At 40.3% G+C, this 18,072-nt stretch overlaps 1 protein-coding gene across 2 annotated transcripts in view; it reads right to left on the reverse strand.

Annotated features, from left to right (window-relative positions):
• Nucleotides 1-18,072, reverse strand: part of LOC134206242 (protein Skeletor, isoforms B/C) — a 169,135-nt gene that overhangs the window by 67,901 nt on the left and 83,162 nt on the right. For both annotated transcript variants that reach the window (XM_062681947.1, XM_062681942.1), the window contains exons 2-3: nt 13,458-13,531; nt 13,234-13,385 (exon numbers count right to left, since the gene is read on the reverse strand). In XM_062681947.1, coding sequence (XP_062537931.1) covers nt 13,234-13,385; nt 13,458-13,531 — 226 coding nt within the window. The remainder of the gene's footprint in view (nt 1-13,233; nt 13,386-13,457; nt 13,532-18,072) is intronic.

The following is an 18,072-nucleotide window of genomic DNA, read 5'->3' on the forward strand; positions in this document are numbered from 1 at the left end:
GGCGGCTGGACGGAAGGCCTCCGATTTCCTCGTGAGAGCTGCGTCGACGGATGTCGCGCTTCCCGCGTTGATTTTCCCCTCCGGACAAGGGCCAACGTACCTCCGCACGGCTTCGCTTTTTACGGCTATGACCGCCCGTGATGAAATGAACCCTCGCCTTCGGTTCCAATCCGGCACTGTGGTACGCAATTGGCGACGTATTCCACGCGCCGAGCTCTCCGAACGGTCCGTAGGGTTCGGAACGTTTTGGACCATCGTCGATTGATTGGCGATCGACGGTTCACTTTTCGCTTCACTTCGTACGAAACTTCACCACACTTCGTTTCGCTACCCCGAAGGGCGGGCCTTGACGAGCGCACGGACTCCACAAAAAACTCCTCCAAACGATAAAACGGCGAAAATGCCGTAAACCCTTTTCGTCGACTCCGGGTCGACTCCGAAATTCCAGCCCGTACCAAAAAAAGCGCCACGCGCTGGAAGTCCAACGCGAAACATAAATTAACATTTAAACATACAACGAATAGTTCTACAAAAATTTACCTTTTTTGGTACACTATACTATAGGGTGGCTCAAATTAGTATGGGAAAAACTTTGTTCAATTTTTTTGATGGGCCGCCGTCTTATTCGATTCTATTTGATGCCTTGATGCTCTGGACAAAATTTCAGCCAAATCGGTCAACGTTTGGGCAGTGCTAAACTCGTTGGAAGTTTATATGGAAAAATGTATGCAGAAACATCCAAAAACAGTAAATTGCAGCTGGACTACACAACTTACGATGAAGAACTATGATACTCATTCAGATCTTGGAGAATTTAATACAGAACGTTATGCAGAAAACCGCGAGAAGATTCGAGTTTGCCCGGTTAAGTTATTAGCATTTCTCTGAAGTGGGGTTTGAGCGAATTTCGATTCTTTTACCTTTGAAAAGAAATAAATTCACCCCTACAACACTCCAGTAAAATGCTAATATCTTTGCGTAATAAACTCTAATCTTCTCGCGGTTTTCAGCATAACATTCTGTATTTTATTTTACAAGAACTGAATGAGTATCATAGTTCTTGATCGTAAATTGTGCCGTCCAACTGCAAATCACTGTTTTTGGATGTTTCTGCATACATTATTCCATATAAACTTCCAACGAGTTTAGCACTGCCCAAACGTTGACCGATTTGGCTGAAATTTTGTCCAGAGCATCAGGGCATCAAATAGAACCGAATAAGAGGGCGGCCCATCAAAAAATTTGAAAAAGTGTTTTTTGAGCCACCCTACTATACTATTTAAAATAGAAATTAGCGAGAGTCGGCTACACCGACAACATAATCAAATCTACAGAACGAACGAAAAAACTAATTACAATCACGTACAAAATCACTCCAATCACTTTAATTACCTCGACGAACTAAACTTTACTCAAATTCTCTATATAAAACTCTTAAACTCGCAAAACTTCTAACTGCCAGCCGTTATGGAAGCGAAATGACCGAGTTTGAGTTTGTTTTTGAGCAAGAAACCTTCTACAACAATTAACCCATTATTTAGCAATTGCGCCAATTTAAATTTCAAATGGCGACATAGAGTTCGCGCCTTCGGAAACATCGAGCTAACTTTACTACATAGAACATTACAAAGTATCGTTGCCATATTGATTATGGCTGTCGTCATAGTACTCAAACATCACAACATTTAGTCGAGACACAAACCATGTCGACGAATTGCTTTCTCGTTGACACGAATCGAATTTAATTTGAATTTGAACATTATTTTACTTAAAAAGAAAAAAAACGTCAAAAACTACAAATATTAAATTCAACTAAAATAGACGACACGTAAAAACTATTTTCAAAAACTTATTTACACTTGATTTTGCTTAAAAAGATAAAAACGTCTGAAACTACGGAAATTTACGTAAATTTAAAACGGTAAAAAAACGTAAAACGTTACAATTTAAAAGTCGCTCTTCCACAAAATTCTTGAATTTATTACAAATCATTGCTTTTTTTATTATATTATTATTTCTCTTTTTCCCTGGACGGATTGAAGTCACACTATCAAAAATACTAGCGAAAAAAAATCATGTCTATATAAAAATATGATATTTTTTCATTTAGAGCAATGTACACTTGGGCAAAAATGGGCAATCGCTATGAGTTTATTAAAAATTATGAAGTGGGTAAGGCTTCTACAATTTTTTTTTGGACAATTTGGACAACTTTACGAGCTAGCACGATTTAAATTTATTTCGATTTTATATAACAGTTAGCTTATTTAAAGGTTGCATCTATTTACATGCTTCATAAAGCTCTGTCCAGTTAGAATTCGGAATCATTTATTGTATTGCAGCGGCACAGAAAGTGACCGCTGCAAGAATTATTTTACAGCGGTATGTCTACCTAGGCGCCCACTTTCTGTGGTATAAATTTCATGGTGTTTTGTGCAGCGAGTCAAAAATTATTCCAGGTGGAAGCCGAGAGGAGAGAAAAAAATCTGCACACCCCCGTTGATAATCCTGCTCAATGACGGTGCAACCTACGTCAACATTCCATTAAGGATTAAGGACAGCTTCCTGGCCAAAAATTCTGCATGGCGACGGCACGAGGAGTTGTTCCTGCGAGATTTAGATTTAGATTTTATGGACAAATTTGCCAAAAAAAACTGATGATTTGGCGAGGGATATGCAGCTGCAGAGCAAAGACCAAAGTGTTCGTGACGAATAAGACGATGGACTCTAAGCTGTACAAGGAAGAACGTCTCAAAGTTTCATGAAAGCCCATGAAGGTCCCGGGAAGCTTTGGCCAGATTTGGCGAGTTGCCACTACATCCGGGAAGTCATCCGGTTGTACCGCGATAATAATGTAGATTTCAACAATAAAAACATCATCCACCCAACTGCCCGCAGTTCCGTCCCATCGAGACATTTTGGGCAATAATGGAGCGGAAGCTTAAGAAAGGTGCAGAAAGGTGTAGCGTTTGATGAGAAGTATAAAGAAGAAAGTGCGAATTTTCACTAGAAAGCTAGAAATGATTTGCATTTATATTTGTTTCTTAAAGTACATTAAATTACCTTTGTTTTGATGTATTAACCTAATTTGTATGTCAATCCGTTACCTAGATACAGATGTTTTATTATTCCGGATTCTAAATGAACATAGCTTAAGATGTGCATGAAATACATTTAATATTACAAAATATTCTTATCTGTATGCACATATATACACAACATACACACGGACAGACAAGAAAATACAATTTCATTGAGTGAGAATGGCAAATACATTAAATAAAATGGCAAAAAATTAATTGAAATGGCAAAAAGCACTTGAATTATTTCGTCGAGATTATTGAACAAAGAACATCTGCAATTATCAAAATACATTCTGTATCATCATGACCATATAGCTGATAAGTAATCTTAGTCCGGACAGCTATTTGCCTTCTTCCATTAATATTCATGACATGCGGTCCTACTATGCTGACAAACTATTGATTAGATGCCAATAGGTACTGGCCGGAAAGGGAATGAAAGCACTGAACAGGATTCTTTCTGCGGTAACAGAAACGCGAGAGACCAACGACAAAGGCACCGACTCATTATTTTATCACTGTCATTAACAATTATCATTATTGCATAATCGCTCTATTATCCTATTTCATCGCAAAACGTGCCAGTATTTATCGATGCAGTGTCCTGGTATTAATGAGATTCTTGGATCGTGGTAGGAATTATCGCAAGATAAATCGGTGGAAGCAGCAAAACAGAACTCTTCAAATAAGGCGTCAGGATAGAAAAGGATCTTTCCTAGAGACCATTTATCGAAACGCGAACACGTAATTTGCATGTTTATTATGCCAACGTATCACAACAACTGAGCAGAAGGATATCATTATCCAATGGTCGTTGTAATGAAAGGGATCGCATTTCTATTGAATTTATCAAATCACATAAAATCAATTTATACTACCGGAAGAGATACAAGCACGCACAACACTTCAAACGGCAGGCTCGAACATTCCACCTTCATCGGCTCGTCTGCTATCGAAGGAGAGAACAAGGGGGAAAACTTGCCTTCGTGAATCTGCCGTTGCGTTGTTATAATATGTATCATCACCCCGTATAAACGGAGGGTGCATTTTCCGGGCTTAGCACTTTTTGATCTAATTTAGTTAACGAGCATCTCAGGGAGCGAAACATCGAACGGGAGTGGAAAAACCTGATGAAAAGGCGTAACCATCCGCAGTCACTGAGATGAATTTTAATGCCGTTCTGCTCACTACACCCCTGCTTTACTTAGCATGGAGTGGTTTTCGAGAGATTCGAGGGAGCTGGGTACGGTCATTAGGATGGATTTTATTGTACTTTAAACTTTATGAATATGATGACGTGCGTGGGATGGAACTGAAAAAGTGTCTAGCGATGTCAAAAATGTCTGAAGATTGAATGCGTGATGTTGATTGAAATTGATTGGCGTTACACATTACATTTCGTCTATTTCGTCATACTCCTCAAAATTAAATAACCGTGACGCATTGTGGTACATTTATTCGAGTATTAAAAAGTCCTAAAATGAATCGATGGTTTCATTACATTGATTGTGTCTTACCTAAATGTAACAATATCTCCAGCTATAAGAACAGTCTACAATCGATAAATTTCGTTCACCCTCGGAACAAAAAAAAAGTCCTATAGGTATTCATTCCTCAGTGCCCAAGGACAACGAACGGCGATGATTCATTCAATAACGGAACGAAACGTGCCTGCCCCACGATCCACCTTCCAAACAAAGCCATCAACAGGGGATTGGAACCGGTAAATCCTTTTGGCCATCCGATAAATGAATGTCTTTGTCATCAGCCTATGAAGCTTTGTATATGCTGCTGGCCAACTAACTAGGCAAGGGAAGCGGGGACGTATTTCGCTTACTGTTATGTGGCACTTCCCCTGGTTACGGAGCTACTGCCAAAAGAACCCGGGAAATTGGAACTGGAATGTGCCTAATGCACTTCATTGTTGATGCCACGTGCCAAGTGCGTCCGTCGCCGGTAGGAAAATTCGTTTAAAATTATTATTGCTATGTTTTCTGCTCCAGGCGCAAATACGTGTCAGACGGTTTGGCGCTCATCAGCACGTTGCGTGGGTGGAAGGAACGAATTTGGCACTAACTTATATGAGAAGGAAGACATGCTTTGCGATTGGAGTCGGCGACTACGTTCCACAGTGGAAATGTTATTGAGTGCGAATCCAGGATTCTTATATCCGTTAAGCCGCACCGGATGTACACTTGAGCCAACGCTCTGATCGGCGTCATAGCGACCCTTCATTTCTGGATAATATTTATAGGGAAGAAATGCTTGTTGAATGTGCCAAACGCTTGGGGAGGGGTTCACTAAATATAGACTCAATGACTTTTCGCTTTGCTGGTGTACTGAACGTCAATATATTCAATTCTAAAACGATGCAATAGAAAGACCCAGGAAACTAGTGTTTTATACAAATCTACTCAGTTCGACGCATTGAAATAATGTATATCTGTAGGAGGAGATCCCTAAGCGACGGACAACTTCTAAAAATGACACCTGCTGAGTTCCAACCACCATATAATATTGTGCGAAAGGAGTTAAACGTTAAAGTTCTTCACCAGTAGGAAATATCAGATCCCCATGTAATAAGTTTTGTTCAAAATTTAAGATCGAACAAAAAATGCTTAAAATTTTGGTGGTTTTATTCGATAATATCATAATCGATTGAACATCCATTGATGGTCCATATTGGGCATATTTTGAATAATGATCATGATTTGTTAGATATGTATATCAATTCCATGTGGTGTGAAATCAATTTTGGTATCCGTATTCGAAAAATGCTCCCTACATCCGGAAAGTAAGGTTTTTTATGTGAACAATTGACCATTTTTTCACCTTTATTGTCAAACTTACATAAATTGAATTGCTTCTTCTAGCTAAGGTATCATGAAACCATACAAACAAGCAGAAAAAACAAGACATCAATGAAAATAGGTGAGATTTTGAAGATAAATTGGCTGGAGAGTAAAATAACCTCTGCTAACACATTTTATTACAGCACATATCAAATGAAAAATACTACTATTCTAAATGGTGTCACTACTCATTGGACGATACTAGGAGATACTGTTTTGAAACGGGAAGTTTATGACGTGAACCACGTTTAAGGGGAAGGCTCAGATGTAGGATGTAAAATAAAATTTCAAAATTGGGGACCGTCACGAAATTACGTGAGATTTTGAACGTTAATAGGGCCTTTATCTTTGGATGGATTTTCTAGATTGATATATATTGATAATCGACTCTTCACCAATTTGTCAGTTTTATGGAAACTTTTGATTATCAAGTTCCATTCAATCCAGTGTACAACAAAATCGGCCCGCGCGAACTATCTGCTTGCTGAGTAGAAACACGATAAAAGATGCATTCAGTCGAGCACATCTGCATATGGATGCCATATACAGATGAGCTCGACTTGCGATTAGCGACAGTAAAATTATTACAAACTAGTTGACCCGGCAGACGTTGTCCTGCATAGTAGGCGAACCTGCGCGTTCTGAGCTGAGCGAAATTTCCATACGATTCTTAATTTTATTTTTTCACAATTTACTCATCTTTTATAATGATTTTTCCATGAGCAGATATAGGGGTTAGACAAAAAGGTTGAGATAGGTAAAATTATGTCAAAATTCAAATCAGCATAACTTTGCGTATAATAATCCGATTTTGATAAAACCAGGACCATCAAAATCGGACACACTCTTCTAGTTTACTGTCCTCCTGCAAAATCTGATATTGGTCCTTGGTCACCGGAGATGTTCCGGGTTCTCCGAAAGTATGTTCAAGATACATTTTTTCCACTGCTTGTCATTTTATGTGATATTTACTTTCATCATGTTTTATGCTTTCTCCAAAAACTAGAACTAATATGCCGACCAATGATGGCTGTAGATCGAGAATCCATCTAAACTACGCATAGATAGGGCCATTTCCGTCAAAACGGTACCGGGAGCATGATGAAATGATAACAGATCTGAATAATGGAAATATGAGTATCTGACTTCATGACTTTGCGAGACGATGATTATAGAAACATTTCCAGAATGATAGAGTCCACTGCTACCCTTACAGCAGGTTCCATGGGCCTTCCAGGAGGGGTCTGGCACCATGCATCTATGGGTGCCAAAATTCATGTTTTCCTCAGACGATGAATGTAGGATACATTTTGAGGACTGTAAGATTCTCTGTGCAATTTGTAACAGGTTCCGGGTGTTCTGCGAAAGTGACATTTGTTCAGGGAGTATGGCCAATCCCGTACCGTTTTCACGAAAATGGCCATATCTCTGCGTATATCTAACGGATTTTTGATCTGCAGCCAGCATTGGTCAGAATATTAGTTCTAGTTTCTGTGGGAAAACATAAAACATGATGGCAGTAAACGTCATATAAAATGAAAAGCAGAAGAAAAAATGCATTTTTAACATACCCTTAGAAAACCCGGAACATCTCCGGTGGCCAAGCGCCGATCAGAGGTTTCGCATGGGGACTGTATACAAGAAGAGTTTCCGCGTCAGATGGTCCCAGTTTTATCAAAAAAAAAAAAAAAATCGGTTCGTTCTACGTAAAGTTATGATGATTTAAACATTGACAAATTTTTGCCTATCTCAACCTTTTTGTCTAACCCCTGTATCATATAAACCCGTCGGAAACTATAACGAAAGTAACTGCTGAACGAATGAAGAAAATCCATACAGCCGTTTTCGAGTTATGCGGATACGAACACAGACCATTTCATTTGTATTAATATATATAGAAGAAGATAGATAGGTTATGTTATTGAAAAATACAAAAATTACTGGATGTGATAGGAATATTGCTATTCGTATTAATTATATCACATTTTTTTATAATCATATGATCATGAAATTTTCATTTCTCCTTACAAGACAGAGGATGATAACAAAATTATTACAGATATTGTTATTTGTAACACATATTGATATAAATGTGATATAATTTTGTTATGATTAACTGGTCGGGCACCACTTCATTTTCTCTAGGAAAAAAGATTGCAATAATGTTGCAAAATACTACAGCGGAAAAAAAAATAAAATTAAAATATAAAATGGGATTCGATTTATGGATCGTGTGATTGATAGTCCTTCACTCCACCACAGAACCATTCAACACTCCGAAGAGACTGCATGTTGACTCACCATAAAAATCATACGATTATGAAGTTTTGTACTCGAGTTTCCTGTTACTTGATTGCACCATCACAGGAAAAAAATGTGAGTTGTCAAAACGTTGAACGATGCTAAATTAAACATGAAGACACACTCAACTTATCTGCAACTCAATTTAAACAAACAAATAAATTTTGAAAGACGCATTGAAGTTACATGTTTAAAAATATGCAACTTAATGATTTTGTTCCGTGTTTGCAACATGAAGTGCAGTATTCTTTGGTTGTTTATTTCCAAATGTCAAACACGTACTGCATTGCAATGTTAATGAAACATTGATCAAAATTCGAACCTTTTTGACATCTTGATGCAACTTTTTCGTGCTTTGATGTTTTTCCAATGGCTGAATAGAAACAAGGTGCTTTTAGGAAGATGTTGCGTGTGCTAAGTATCATATTTATTATCATATTTCATATGATAATAATATATCATATATTTAGTTTACATCTAAACAGATAACACTGAATCAACAATTTGACGCCACAATACACAGTTCGAGGCCGCATCTCTCCATCCTCGAATGCGCCCCACGCTCGCCAAGTTTTGCACCTGGTCTGCCCACCTTGCTCGCTGCGCTCTTCACCGTCTCGTACATGCTGGATCGGAAGCACCATCTTTGCAGGGTTGCTGTCCGGCATTTTTGCAACATGCCCTGCCCATCGTACCCTTCCGGCTTTTGCTACCTTCTGGATACTGGGTTCCCCGTAGAGCTGGGCGAGCTCATGGTTCATTCTTCGCCGCCACTTCGCCTTCTTGCACACCGCCAAAGATGGTCCTAAGCAGTGATGGGAAATGTCAAAAAAATGTCATGGCATTGCTATTACTAATTTCGTAATAACTTTTTCCAAAAGTCATCTACAGTTCGGATTTTTTGATTAACATGTAGTACTTAAAGGGTCCTAGAACTTTGTCGAACAGATCATTGTTCTAAATACAAAGTGTGAGCCATGAGAGCGCGATTAAAAAAATGTCACGGAATGTCATGACATTAATGTCATCTGACACTAATTCGGCTCTCACGCCTCCAATATCATATTTAGAGAAATTACCTATTAGAAAAAGTTTTCGTGTCATTTGAGGGCTACATGTTTATATGGAAAACATAATTGTAAATGACTTGTGAGAAAAGTTATTAGCAAGTTAGTCCCATGACATCGATATGACATTTCCCGTCACTGGTCCTAAGCACCCGTCTCTCGAATACTCCGAGTGCTTGCAAGTCCTCCTCGAGCATTGTCCATGTTTCATGTCCGTAGAGGACTACCGGTATTATTAACGTCTTGTACATGACACATTTGGTGCGGTGGCGAATCTTTTTTGACCGCAGTTTCTTCTGGAGCCCGTAGTAGGCCCGACCTCCACAGATGATGCGCCTTCGTATTTCACGACTAATATTGTTATCAGCCGTTAGACGAATTTCTCGACCACCTCGAAGGTATCGTCTATCGTAACGCTGCTTCCCAGACGGGCCCTGTCGCGCTCTGTTCCGCCCACAAACATGTACTTTGTCTTTGACGCATTCACCACCATTCACCATTCACCACACCAGTCACGTTTCAGGCGGGTGTACAGTTCTGCCACCTTTGCAAATGTTCAGCCGACAATGTCCATTGTCCATGTCATCCGCGAAACAAATCAACTGACTGGATCTGTTGAATATTGTACTCCGGCTGTTGCACCCGGCTCTCCGCATGACACCACCGCAATGTTGAACAACAGGCACGAAAGTCCATCACCTTGTCTTAGTCCCCGGCGTGATTCGAACGAACTGGAATGTTCAACCGAAATCTTCACACAGTTTTGCACACCATCCACCGTTGCTTTGATCAGTCTGGTAAGCTTCCCAGGGAAGCTGTTCTTGTCCATAATTTTCCATAGCTCTACGCGGTCTATACTGTCGTATGCAGCATTGAAATCAACGAACAGATGATGCTTTGGACCTGGTATTCACGGCATTTTTGAAGGATTTACCGTACAGTAAAGTTATGGTCCGTTGTCGAGCGGCCGTCAACGAAGCCGGCTTGATTACTTCCCACGAATTCATTCACTAATGGTGACAGATAACGGAAGATGATCTGGGATATCACTTTGTAGGCTGCATTAAGGATGGTGATCGCTCGAAAGTTCTCACACTCCAGCTTGTCGCCTTTCTTATAGATGGGGCATATAACCCCTTCCTTCCACTCCTCCGGTAGCTATTCAGTTTCCCAGATTCTGACTATCAGTTTGTGCAGGCAAGTGGCTAGCTTTTCCGGGCTCATCTTGATGAGCTCAGCTACGATACCATCCTTACCAGCTGCTTTATTGGTTTTTAGCTGTTTAATGGCATCCTTAACTTCCCTCAAGGCTTCCATCATCCGCTGAACTGACGTAGTCATCTCCTCCGATGCCTTGACTTTCACAACCTGTACTCTCAGCGCCATTCAAAAGTTCCTCGTAGTGCTGCTTCCACCTTTCGATCACCACACGTTCGTCCGTCAAGATGCTCCCATCCTTATCCCTGCACATTTCGGCTCGCGACACGAAGCCTTTGCGGGATGCGTTCAGCTTCTGATAGAACTTGCGTGTTTCTTGAGAACGGCACAGCTGTTTCATCTCCTCGCACTCTGCTTCTTCCAGGCGGCGTTTCTTCTCCTGAAAAAGGCGGGTCTGCTGTCTCCGCTTCCGTTTATAGCGTTCCACGTTCTGCCGGGTACCTTGCTGCAGTGCGATTGCCCGCGCTGCGTCTTTCTCCTCCAGAATCTGTCTGCATTCTTCGTCGAACCAATCGTTCCGTCGACTTTATCCCATGTACCCGACGTTGTTCTCCACTGCGTCATTAATGGCTACTTTGAATGTATTCCAGCATTTCGGCAACGCTGCCTCAAGATGCTGCGCGTAAGCAGTGGCGACATCAGGTTGCTTCAGTCGCTCTAGGTCGTACCGCGGCGGTTGTCGGTATCGAGCATTGTTGATGACGGATAGTTTTGGGCGCAGTTTAACCATCACCAGATAGTGGTCAGAGTCGATGTTAGCGCCACGATATGTCCTGACGTCGATAATGTCGGAGATGTGCCGTCCATCAATCAGAACGTGGTCGATTTGTGATTCTGTCTGCAGTGGTGATCTCCAGGTGTACCGGTACGGAAGGCTGTGTTGGAAGTAGGTGCTGCGAATGGCCATATTCTTGGAGGTGGCGAAATCAATTAGTCGTAGGGCGTTTTCGTTCGTCAGCCGGTGAGCACTGAACTTTCCAATAGTCGGTCTAAAATCCTCCTCTTGGCCAACCTGAGCGTTCAATTCTCCTATGATGGTTTTGATGGGCCACGCCCATCTTCACCGTAACTTGGGAGGGGAAGGAAATGTTGATGCAGTACTTACTTAACGAGAGGCCCCAACTCAGCGACACCCTTATAAGTACCACGGAGTTGGATATTGGGAAAGGTATTCGTTGGGTCAGGATTTGCATGTAGCTGACAATGTGACCGTGGTAGATGTTACACCGTAACACACCACGCAAAGGTGTCTACGCAGTGTTACGGGGGGCTATTTAGGACCACCATTATAATCGGAAAAAGCTTAACGAGAGAAATGCTTAACGATAGAATGTTTCCAAAGTACAACCGCTAGTAAATGTGGCCATTTTTCGGCGTTCAGTAGAATTTCTAGCATGATTCTGAATTTGGCTATACGCTGTTAGTGCTTTTAAATGAGTATCATTGAGAAGAAGAACAATAGAAAATTGATCCGAGACAAAATTCCTTCAAAGTACCAAACATAATCGCTTGGTGTCGGTAGTGCAATCATGACGTCAGTGCGCTCAGTTGGAAATTTTCAATTTGACTGTCGTAGAAGCGATAAATAATGATTATTGAGAAGGTAATAATAATTGAGAAGGGAGAAAAGAGGATTGAGAAGTGAGACGCCTCTTTGGCTCACATTTCTCCCTTCTCTCTTTTTACTGTGAAAGTGAGAAACTTTCACAGTAAGAAGAGACCCCGAGTAGCACACATGTTGTAGATAAGTTAATGTTACTCATATACGACCAAATTAAGTCATACATGAGTTACTGCAATCAAATCGGTTTGTTTGGGAAGAGGGAGAAATAAGAAGTGAGACGTTCTCACTGCTAATTTCTCACTTCTCATTTCTCGCTTTCACAAAGACAAGGGAGAAGTCACTGAGACAATCTCACATTACAAACATAAAACAGAATTTGATATTCAATAAGATAAGCTTGGACACACCTGCTTTAAACATTTGGAAATCGAAATTTCTTTCATCGGAAATTCTTTAAAAATGAATTGTTTATCTTTTCCACATTGTAGTGCTTTTTAACACTAGCTTCGTAAATATTACGTCCGTTGTACTAAACTTGTGCTGTTTTGCTTTTATTTAAATCTATCTTTCTATACTGTCTCGGTTCTTCAACTCAGGGTTTCATCCTACAAAAATAGCAAAACTTATGGGTGTACGTATTTCAATTTTTTTCCGATGGCGTCCATTATTTTTTAGATTCAAAATGAGATGAATATAGGAACGTTAGAAGGAAAAGTTTCCCTATTGGTTACGTCAACTTACTTACATTACCAGACTAAGGCATTCCAGTGTTTACTCCAGTCCCTATTCCACTTCGTCTCCTAATTGAGATCTTCAATAGAATCGATTAGAATGAAGCTATGGCTTCAGCACACATACATAATCTTTCTGGCACTCATAGAATGTCATTACATATTTGCATAAAACCTGCTTCAAATTTACTTCCCATCCTTCAGCACCCTTAGTTCTAAGAAAGATAAATAAATTATCTTTGACAGGTTCTCCCACCAAAGTTCTTATTCAAACATCTCCCTTCAATAATCCTCCCGCGCGAAAAACTGAAAACCAGACAAAGCGGCAGATCAGCGTCTGTTGTAAAACGTGTTTATATAGGTAGCAGGCTACATAGCCCTGTGTCTAGTCGCTTGTAATCCTAAATGACAACTTACCGTCCAGTGTATTCCTCTGGATAGGGGATGATGTAGCCTTCGGGGCTGGGTCGGGGCGAATTGCCTACCCAGAAGAATGCATCCGGGGCGCTGCCGTCGTAGTAGAATCCTTTGACGTACAGCGTTGACTCGTCGACGGCAAACACCCGACCCTAGAGAAAGCGAAACGGTGATACATATGTAGATGGTAATAATAATCATGAATGGGTTTTCAATGCGTGTACCTCCACATTGTGCCCGAATGTGGCAAATGATCCGATTTCACGTCCGTAGTAGTGTTCGGGGGCTCGGGATTCCACTGTAAGAGGAAAAGAAAAACAGATTGTCAGCTCCAGATTTAAGAAATTTTCTATAATACAATATACACGCTAAACCAGATCCATCCATGTTGTTAGTGCAAAGTTGACCAGTAGTTGCGTAGGGATCTGCGAGAAAGAAGTCAAAGTTAACGCGACCACACGATGCACAGAGGTTCGCTCTAGAACAAAGGATGGCCAAAACAATAAAAATCATGTGGAAACAAAACCTAAAATTGGTAGATTCTCGGATGCCAGGAGAAGATTTTGGAAGTAAGACACTTCAATCTATTAATTAGAAAAAGGCATTTTTAAGGTTCTTGTGAACAAAAAATACGCATTTGTAAGGTTTCAGTTAGAAACAGACCAAAGAATACTATGCACATTTCAAACTAAAACGTTTCTTAGTTAAAAAACAGCTTATCGCAACTTTTCGCAAAACAAAATTAGCATTAGCATTAGCATTGAGCATTTCGCACAAATTCGTAGGTGGTACAAGCCTGGACTATTGTATGAAAGTAGCATCACTTTCATCCGTTACCACAGATATTGAATTGGGACTAACCACTATGCTCTCTCCAATAGTCGAGATCTGTCCTGGCCTCGTCCTTGCGAATGCTGAGGAAGGGGAAGGATGGTTAGTTGGACACCTACTTAAGAAAGATGCAGAGAACTCTACGAACTCTCATAGGTGCCACGGGAGGTTTTGGATTCGTTAAGTGTGGAAGGTTATAACAGTTGGAATCGTTTTGGTAGACCATGAAACACAGAAAGAACTAAGATAGAAATACAAAGTAGGAATGGGACGAGCCTGGAATTGAACCCACGACCTCCTGCTTATAAGGCAGAAGCGGTAGCCACTAGACCTCCGAGCTCGTCTCGCAACTTTTCGCAAAACAAAATAGTGATTATCAGAAAGCTATTGCTTTAAGCTTTGTAATGATCATAGAACCATTACGGGCACTCATCGGCGCCTATACTTTTGGATCACTTTAATCAAAAAAGTGTGAGTATTTTAATTAAATTTGTATATAAAGTTAACTTAAGTTGAGTTCTGTCATTTATATTTGACATAAACATCCCAGTCAACACAAGATCGTATATGATGTCACATAAGATGCTAAGGTGGAGGTCATATAAGTACTTCCCCATACAATATGTACATATATTGCCTCCACTTTAGCATCTTATGTGACAAGACCCTGGTAATGCAGTCTTCAAATAATATTGGGGTTAGCGATGTAATTGAAGCCGTACGATGTTTATCTAAACGCTTTGTCAAACAGCGTTTTTGATTGGAAATCAACACTCATGTTGTAATGTAAGGATGTCAAAACTCAACAGAACTTCTTCAAATTTTTAATTTGTACCAGTATTCTATTAAATGAGAAAAATATGATTCCGAAATACGAAATTCGATTTTTGAGGTTTTAGCTGCCAACATGGAAATAAATCATATTAAAGTGTGATCCATGATTGTGGGGTTAGTATACAGCATTAGCACAGGACTTGGACACTCGTGTTACGAATGTTTCTTTTGAACACCTTTTCTAATTGTAGTCAAATATTAAGGTGATTATACAATTAGTCACGTGGTGAGTTTTATATTCACCACATGTTTCTGCCTTTCTCGTACAACAAAGTTGTACCGGGACGCTATCATTTCACTCCGAAAACAAACTTTTTATAGATGCCTCTTAGACCCATAGTGTTATATACCAATCGACCCAGCTCGACGAACTGAGCACATGTCTGTCTGTCTGTGTGTATGTTTGTCTGTATGTGTGTATGTGTGTGTGCACAAAAGCTAAAAAATCATTAAGCAACTTTTCGTATAGTAAATCTTAACCGATTTTCTCGCTACTAGTTTTATTCGACAGGGGACAAAGCCTTGTTGATCTCAATTAAATTTGATAACGATCGGTCGTTGCGTTTAAAAGTTATGAAGTAAATGGTACATCGCACCATATAAGCCCCATATAAGGTTGGTGTCTTATCTAAATGCGAGAAAGGCACCACCAATGTTAGGTGGCTTAATTTGAGTTTTTTCTACTCCCATCTTCAATTGGTAAAATACAACATAATGCATTTCATAATGCAGTGCTGAAACTTAAGTGGATTTTATAGCATAAGTATGCAAATGATTCTACGATTCAATTATTATCGATTCAGAAGAAAATCGAATTATAGCCGCTAACGAAGTTGGATTTTTCTCACAATCCATACGTTAAACCTAATTTCGGAAGTGGTGCGCTGTATAGCGCATTACCAAGTGAAAACAGCGCACTACTTCCGAAGTTAGGTTTAACGTATGGATTGTGAGAAAAATCCAACTTCATTAGCGGCTATAATTCGGTTTTCCACCGAATTGATAATACCACGATGTGAAGTATGGCACAAATTTCCCAAATTGAGGTGAACGTGCCCCTGGCCGACGTTCTGATACTATGTGAAGTATGGTTCTTTCAAGCTTACTCTTGAAAATTCACTCGAAAAAGCACGTGGTTTCCAAGATGGCCGATTTGTAGCTACGTTGTATATCCACCTTATGTTGTAATCCCTAATTCAAATCGAAGATAAAAAATGGCAAAGCATAAGTATTACCAGTCCTTGCAATCTACACGGTAAACTAGGAAGTGAACATGAATTGTTAAGGCTATATTTACTTAACGAGAAGTGCCCCCTTCCCATTCAGCGACAGTCTCTTAAGTACCACGGAGGCGAATTAATGTTCTGTGGCCCAAGATTTTTCTAAAGAGAGAAATGTAAAAGTGTGTAGTCTAGTGAGCAGTGCAATATAATTTTTGGACGGCACTTAAATCATTCAATCTCATCCTGTTATGCACCACGTCAGTAGTCTGCAAGACTAATTATCGTTGACAGTATTGATAAATTGAGACTGACGGATTTTTCGCTCCTGGCATGGTGTAGGTAGATCATAGTGGCGATGTGAAATATCATTCGACAACACCAGCTGAATGTAACTCAGTGAGTCTTTAATGGATATGTTTTTTTTGTGATTACAAAAAGGATTGAAAGTTTGGGGATCTAATTCTATAAGCCAATAATGCTTTTGGCTGGGTACAATTCAAATTCGCAGCAAAAAAAATCATCACAAACTTGCTACAGGGGATGGACAAAATAATTAGGATAGGCAAATTTTGGGTAAAATTAGATGTGTTGTAACTACCTTAGTTATCATCCGATTTTAACAATTCAGGCATGCCTGAACTAGAAAATTAATGCAGTTTGACGGTATGTCCATGGAACCGACTATGGCCACCGGATTCCGGAGATATTCCGGGGTTTTCGGAGGTAGGTTCAAAACCGTAAATTTGAGGTGGATATTAGGAGAAGTTGTGGTTAAAAATTGAATAATATTAGTAACCACAAATGAAGTAGGGCTCTTGCTGATTGGAACCATATATTGAGATTTGGAATCGGACCAGAATCAAGTGATACATGGCCATTTCTTTAAAATCGGTTCCGATCGATACTTATCAAAGGGGTCAGGCCACATCTACATTTGAATCTCGCTTTGTGATAGATGGTCCACTATGATTTTATTTTAGAAGGCCTCTAAGGTGGCAAGAATAAAAAACCAATTGAATAAACGGATCCTGGAGTCGCTGGGATGTCCCCGGGGAACCTGTGAATGGGGACATTTAAGTTTTAGCACCACAATCAGTCATTCGACGGCTCTTTTTTCATGGTTTTCGATCAGGAAGCGAAGCATGAATATAAAATGATCCATTGACGGCTCTGACCGCTTCCAGGACCTACGGATTGGCCCCGGGGAACCTGTGGAAGGGGACATTTTAGTTTTACCACCAAAACCAGTCGTTCGACGGCTCTTTTTCCTTGGTTTTCGATCAGGAAGCGAAGTATGAATATAAAATGGTCAATTGACGGTTCTGACCGCTTCCAGGACCTACGGATTGGCCCGGGGGAACCTGTGGAAGGAGACATTTAAGTTTTAGCACCAAAACCAGTGATTCGAAGGCTCTTTTTTCATGTTTTCCGATCAGGAAGCGAAGTATGAATATAAAATGGTCCATTGACGGCTCTGACCGCTTCCCGGATCTACGGATTGGCCCCGGGGAACCTGTGGAAGGGAACATTTCAGTTTTAGCACCAAAACCAGTCATTCGAAGGCTCTTTTTCCATGGTTTTCGATTAGGAAACGAAGCATCAATATAAAATAATCCATTGACGGCCCTGACCGCTTTCAAGACCTACGGATTGGCCCAGGAAACCTGTGGAAGGGGACATTTTAGTTTTAGCACCAAAACTGGTCATACAACGGCTCTGTTTTCATGGCTTTGGATCAGGAAGCGAAGTATGACGTAGGCAGGTTCCCCGTGAGCTATCCGTAGGTCCAGAAAACGGTCAGAGCCGTCAATGGTCCATTTCTTGTTCATACTTCACATTCTGTTTGAAATCCATGAAAAAACAGCCGTCCTATGATTGGTTTTTGTGCTAAAACTAAAATGTCCCCTTCCACAGTTCCCCGGGGGCAATCCGTAAGTCCTGGAAGCGGTCA

Source organism: Armigeres subalbatus, chromosome 1, assembly GCF_024139115.2.
Source record: "Armigeres subalbatus isolate Guangzhou_Male chromosome 1, GZ_Asu_2, whole genome shotgun sequence".
NCBI lineage: Eukaryota > Metazoa > Arthropoda > Insecta > Diptera > Culicidae > Armigeres > Armigeres subalbatus.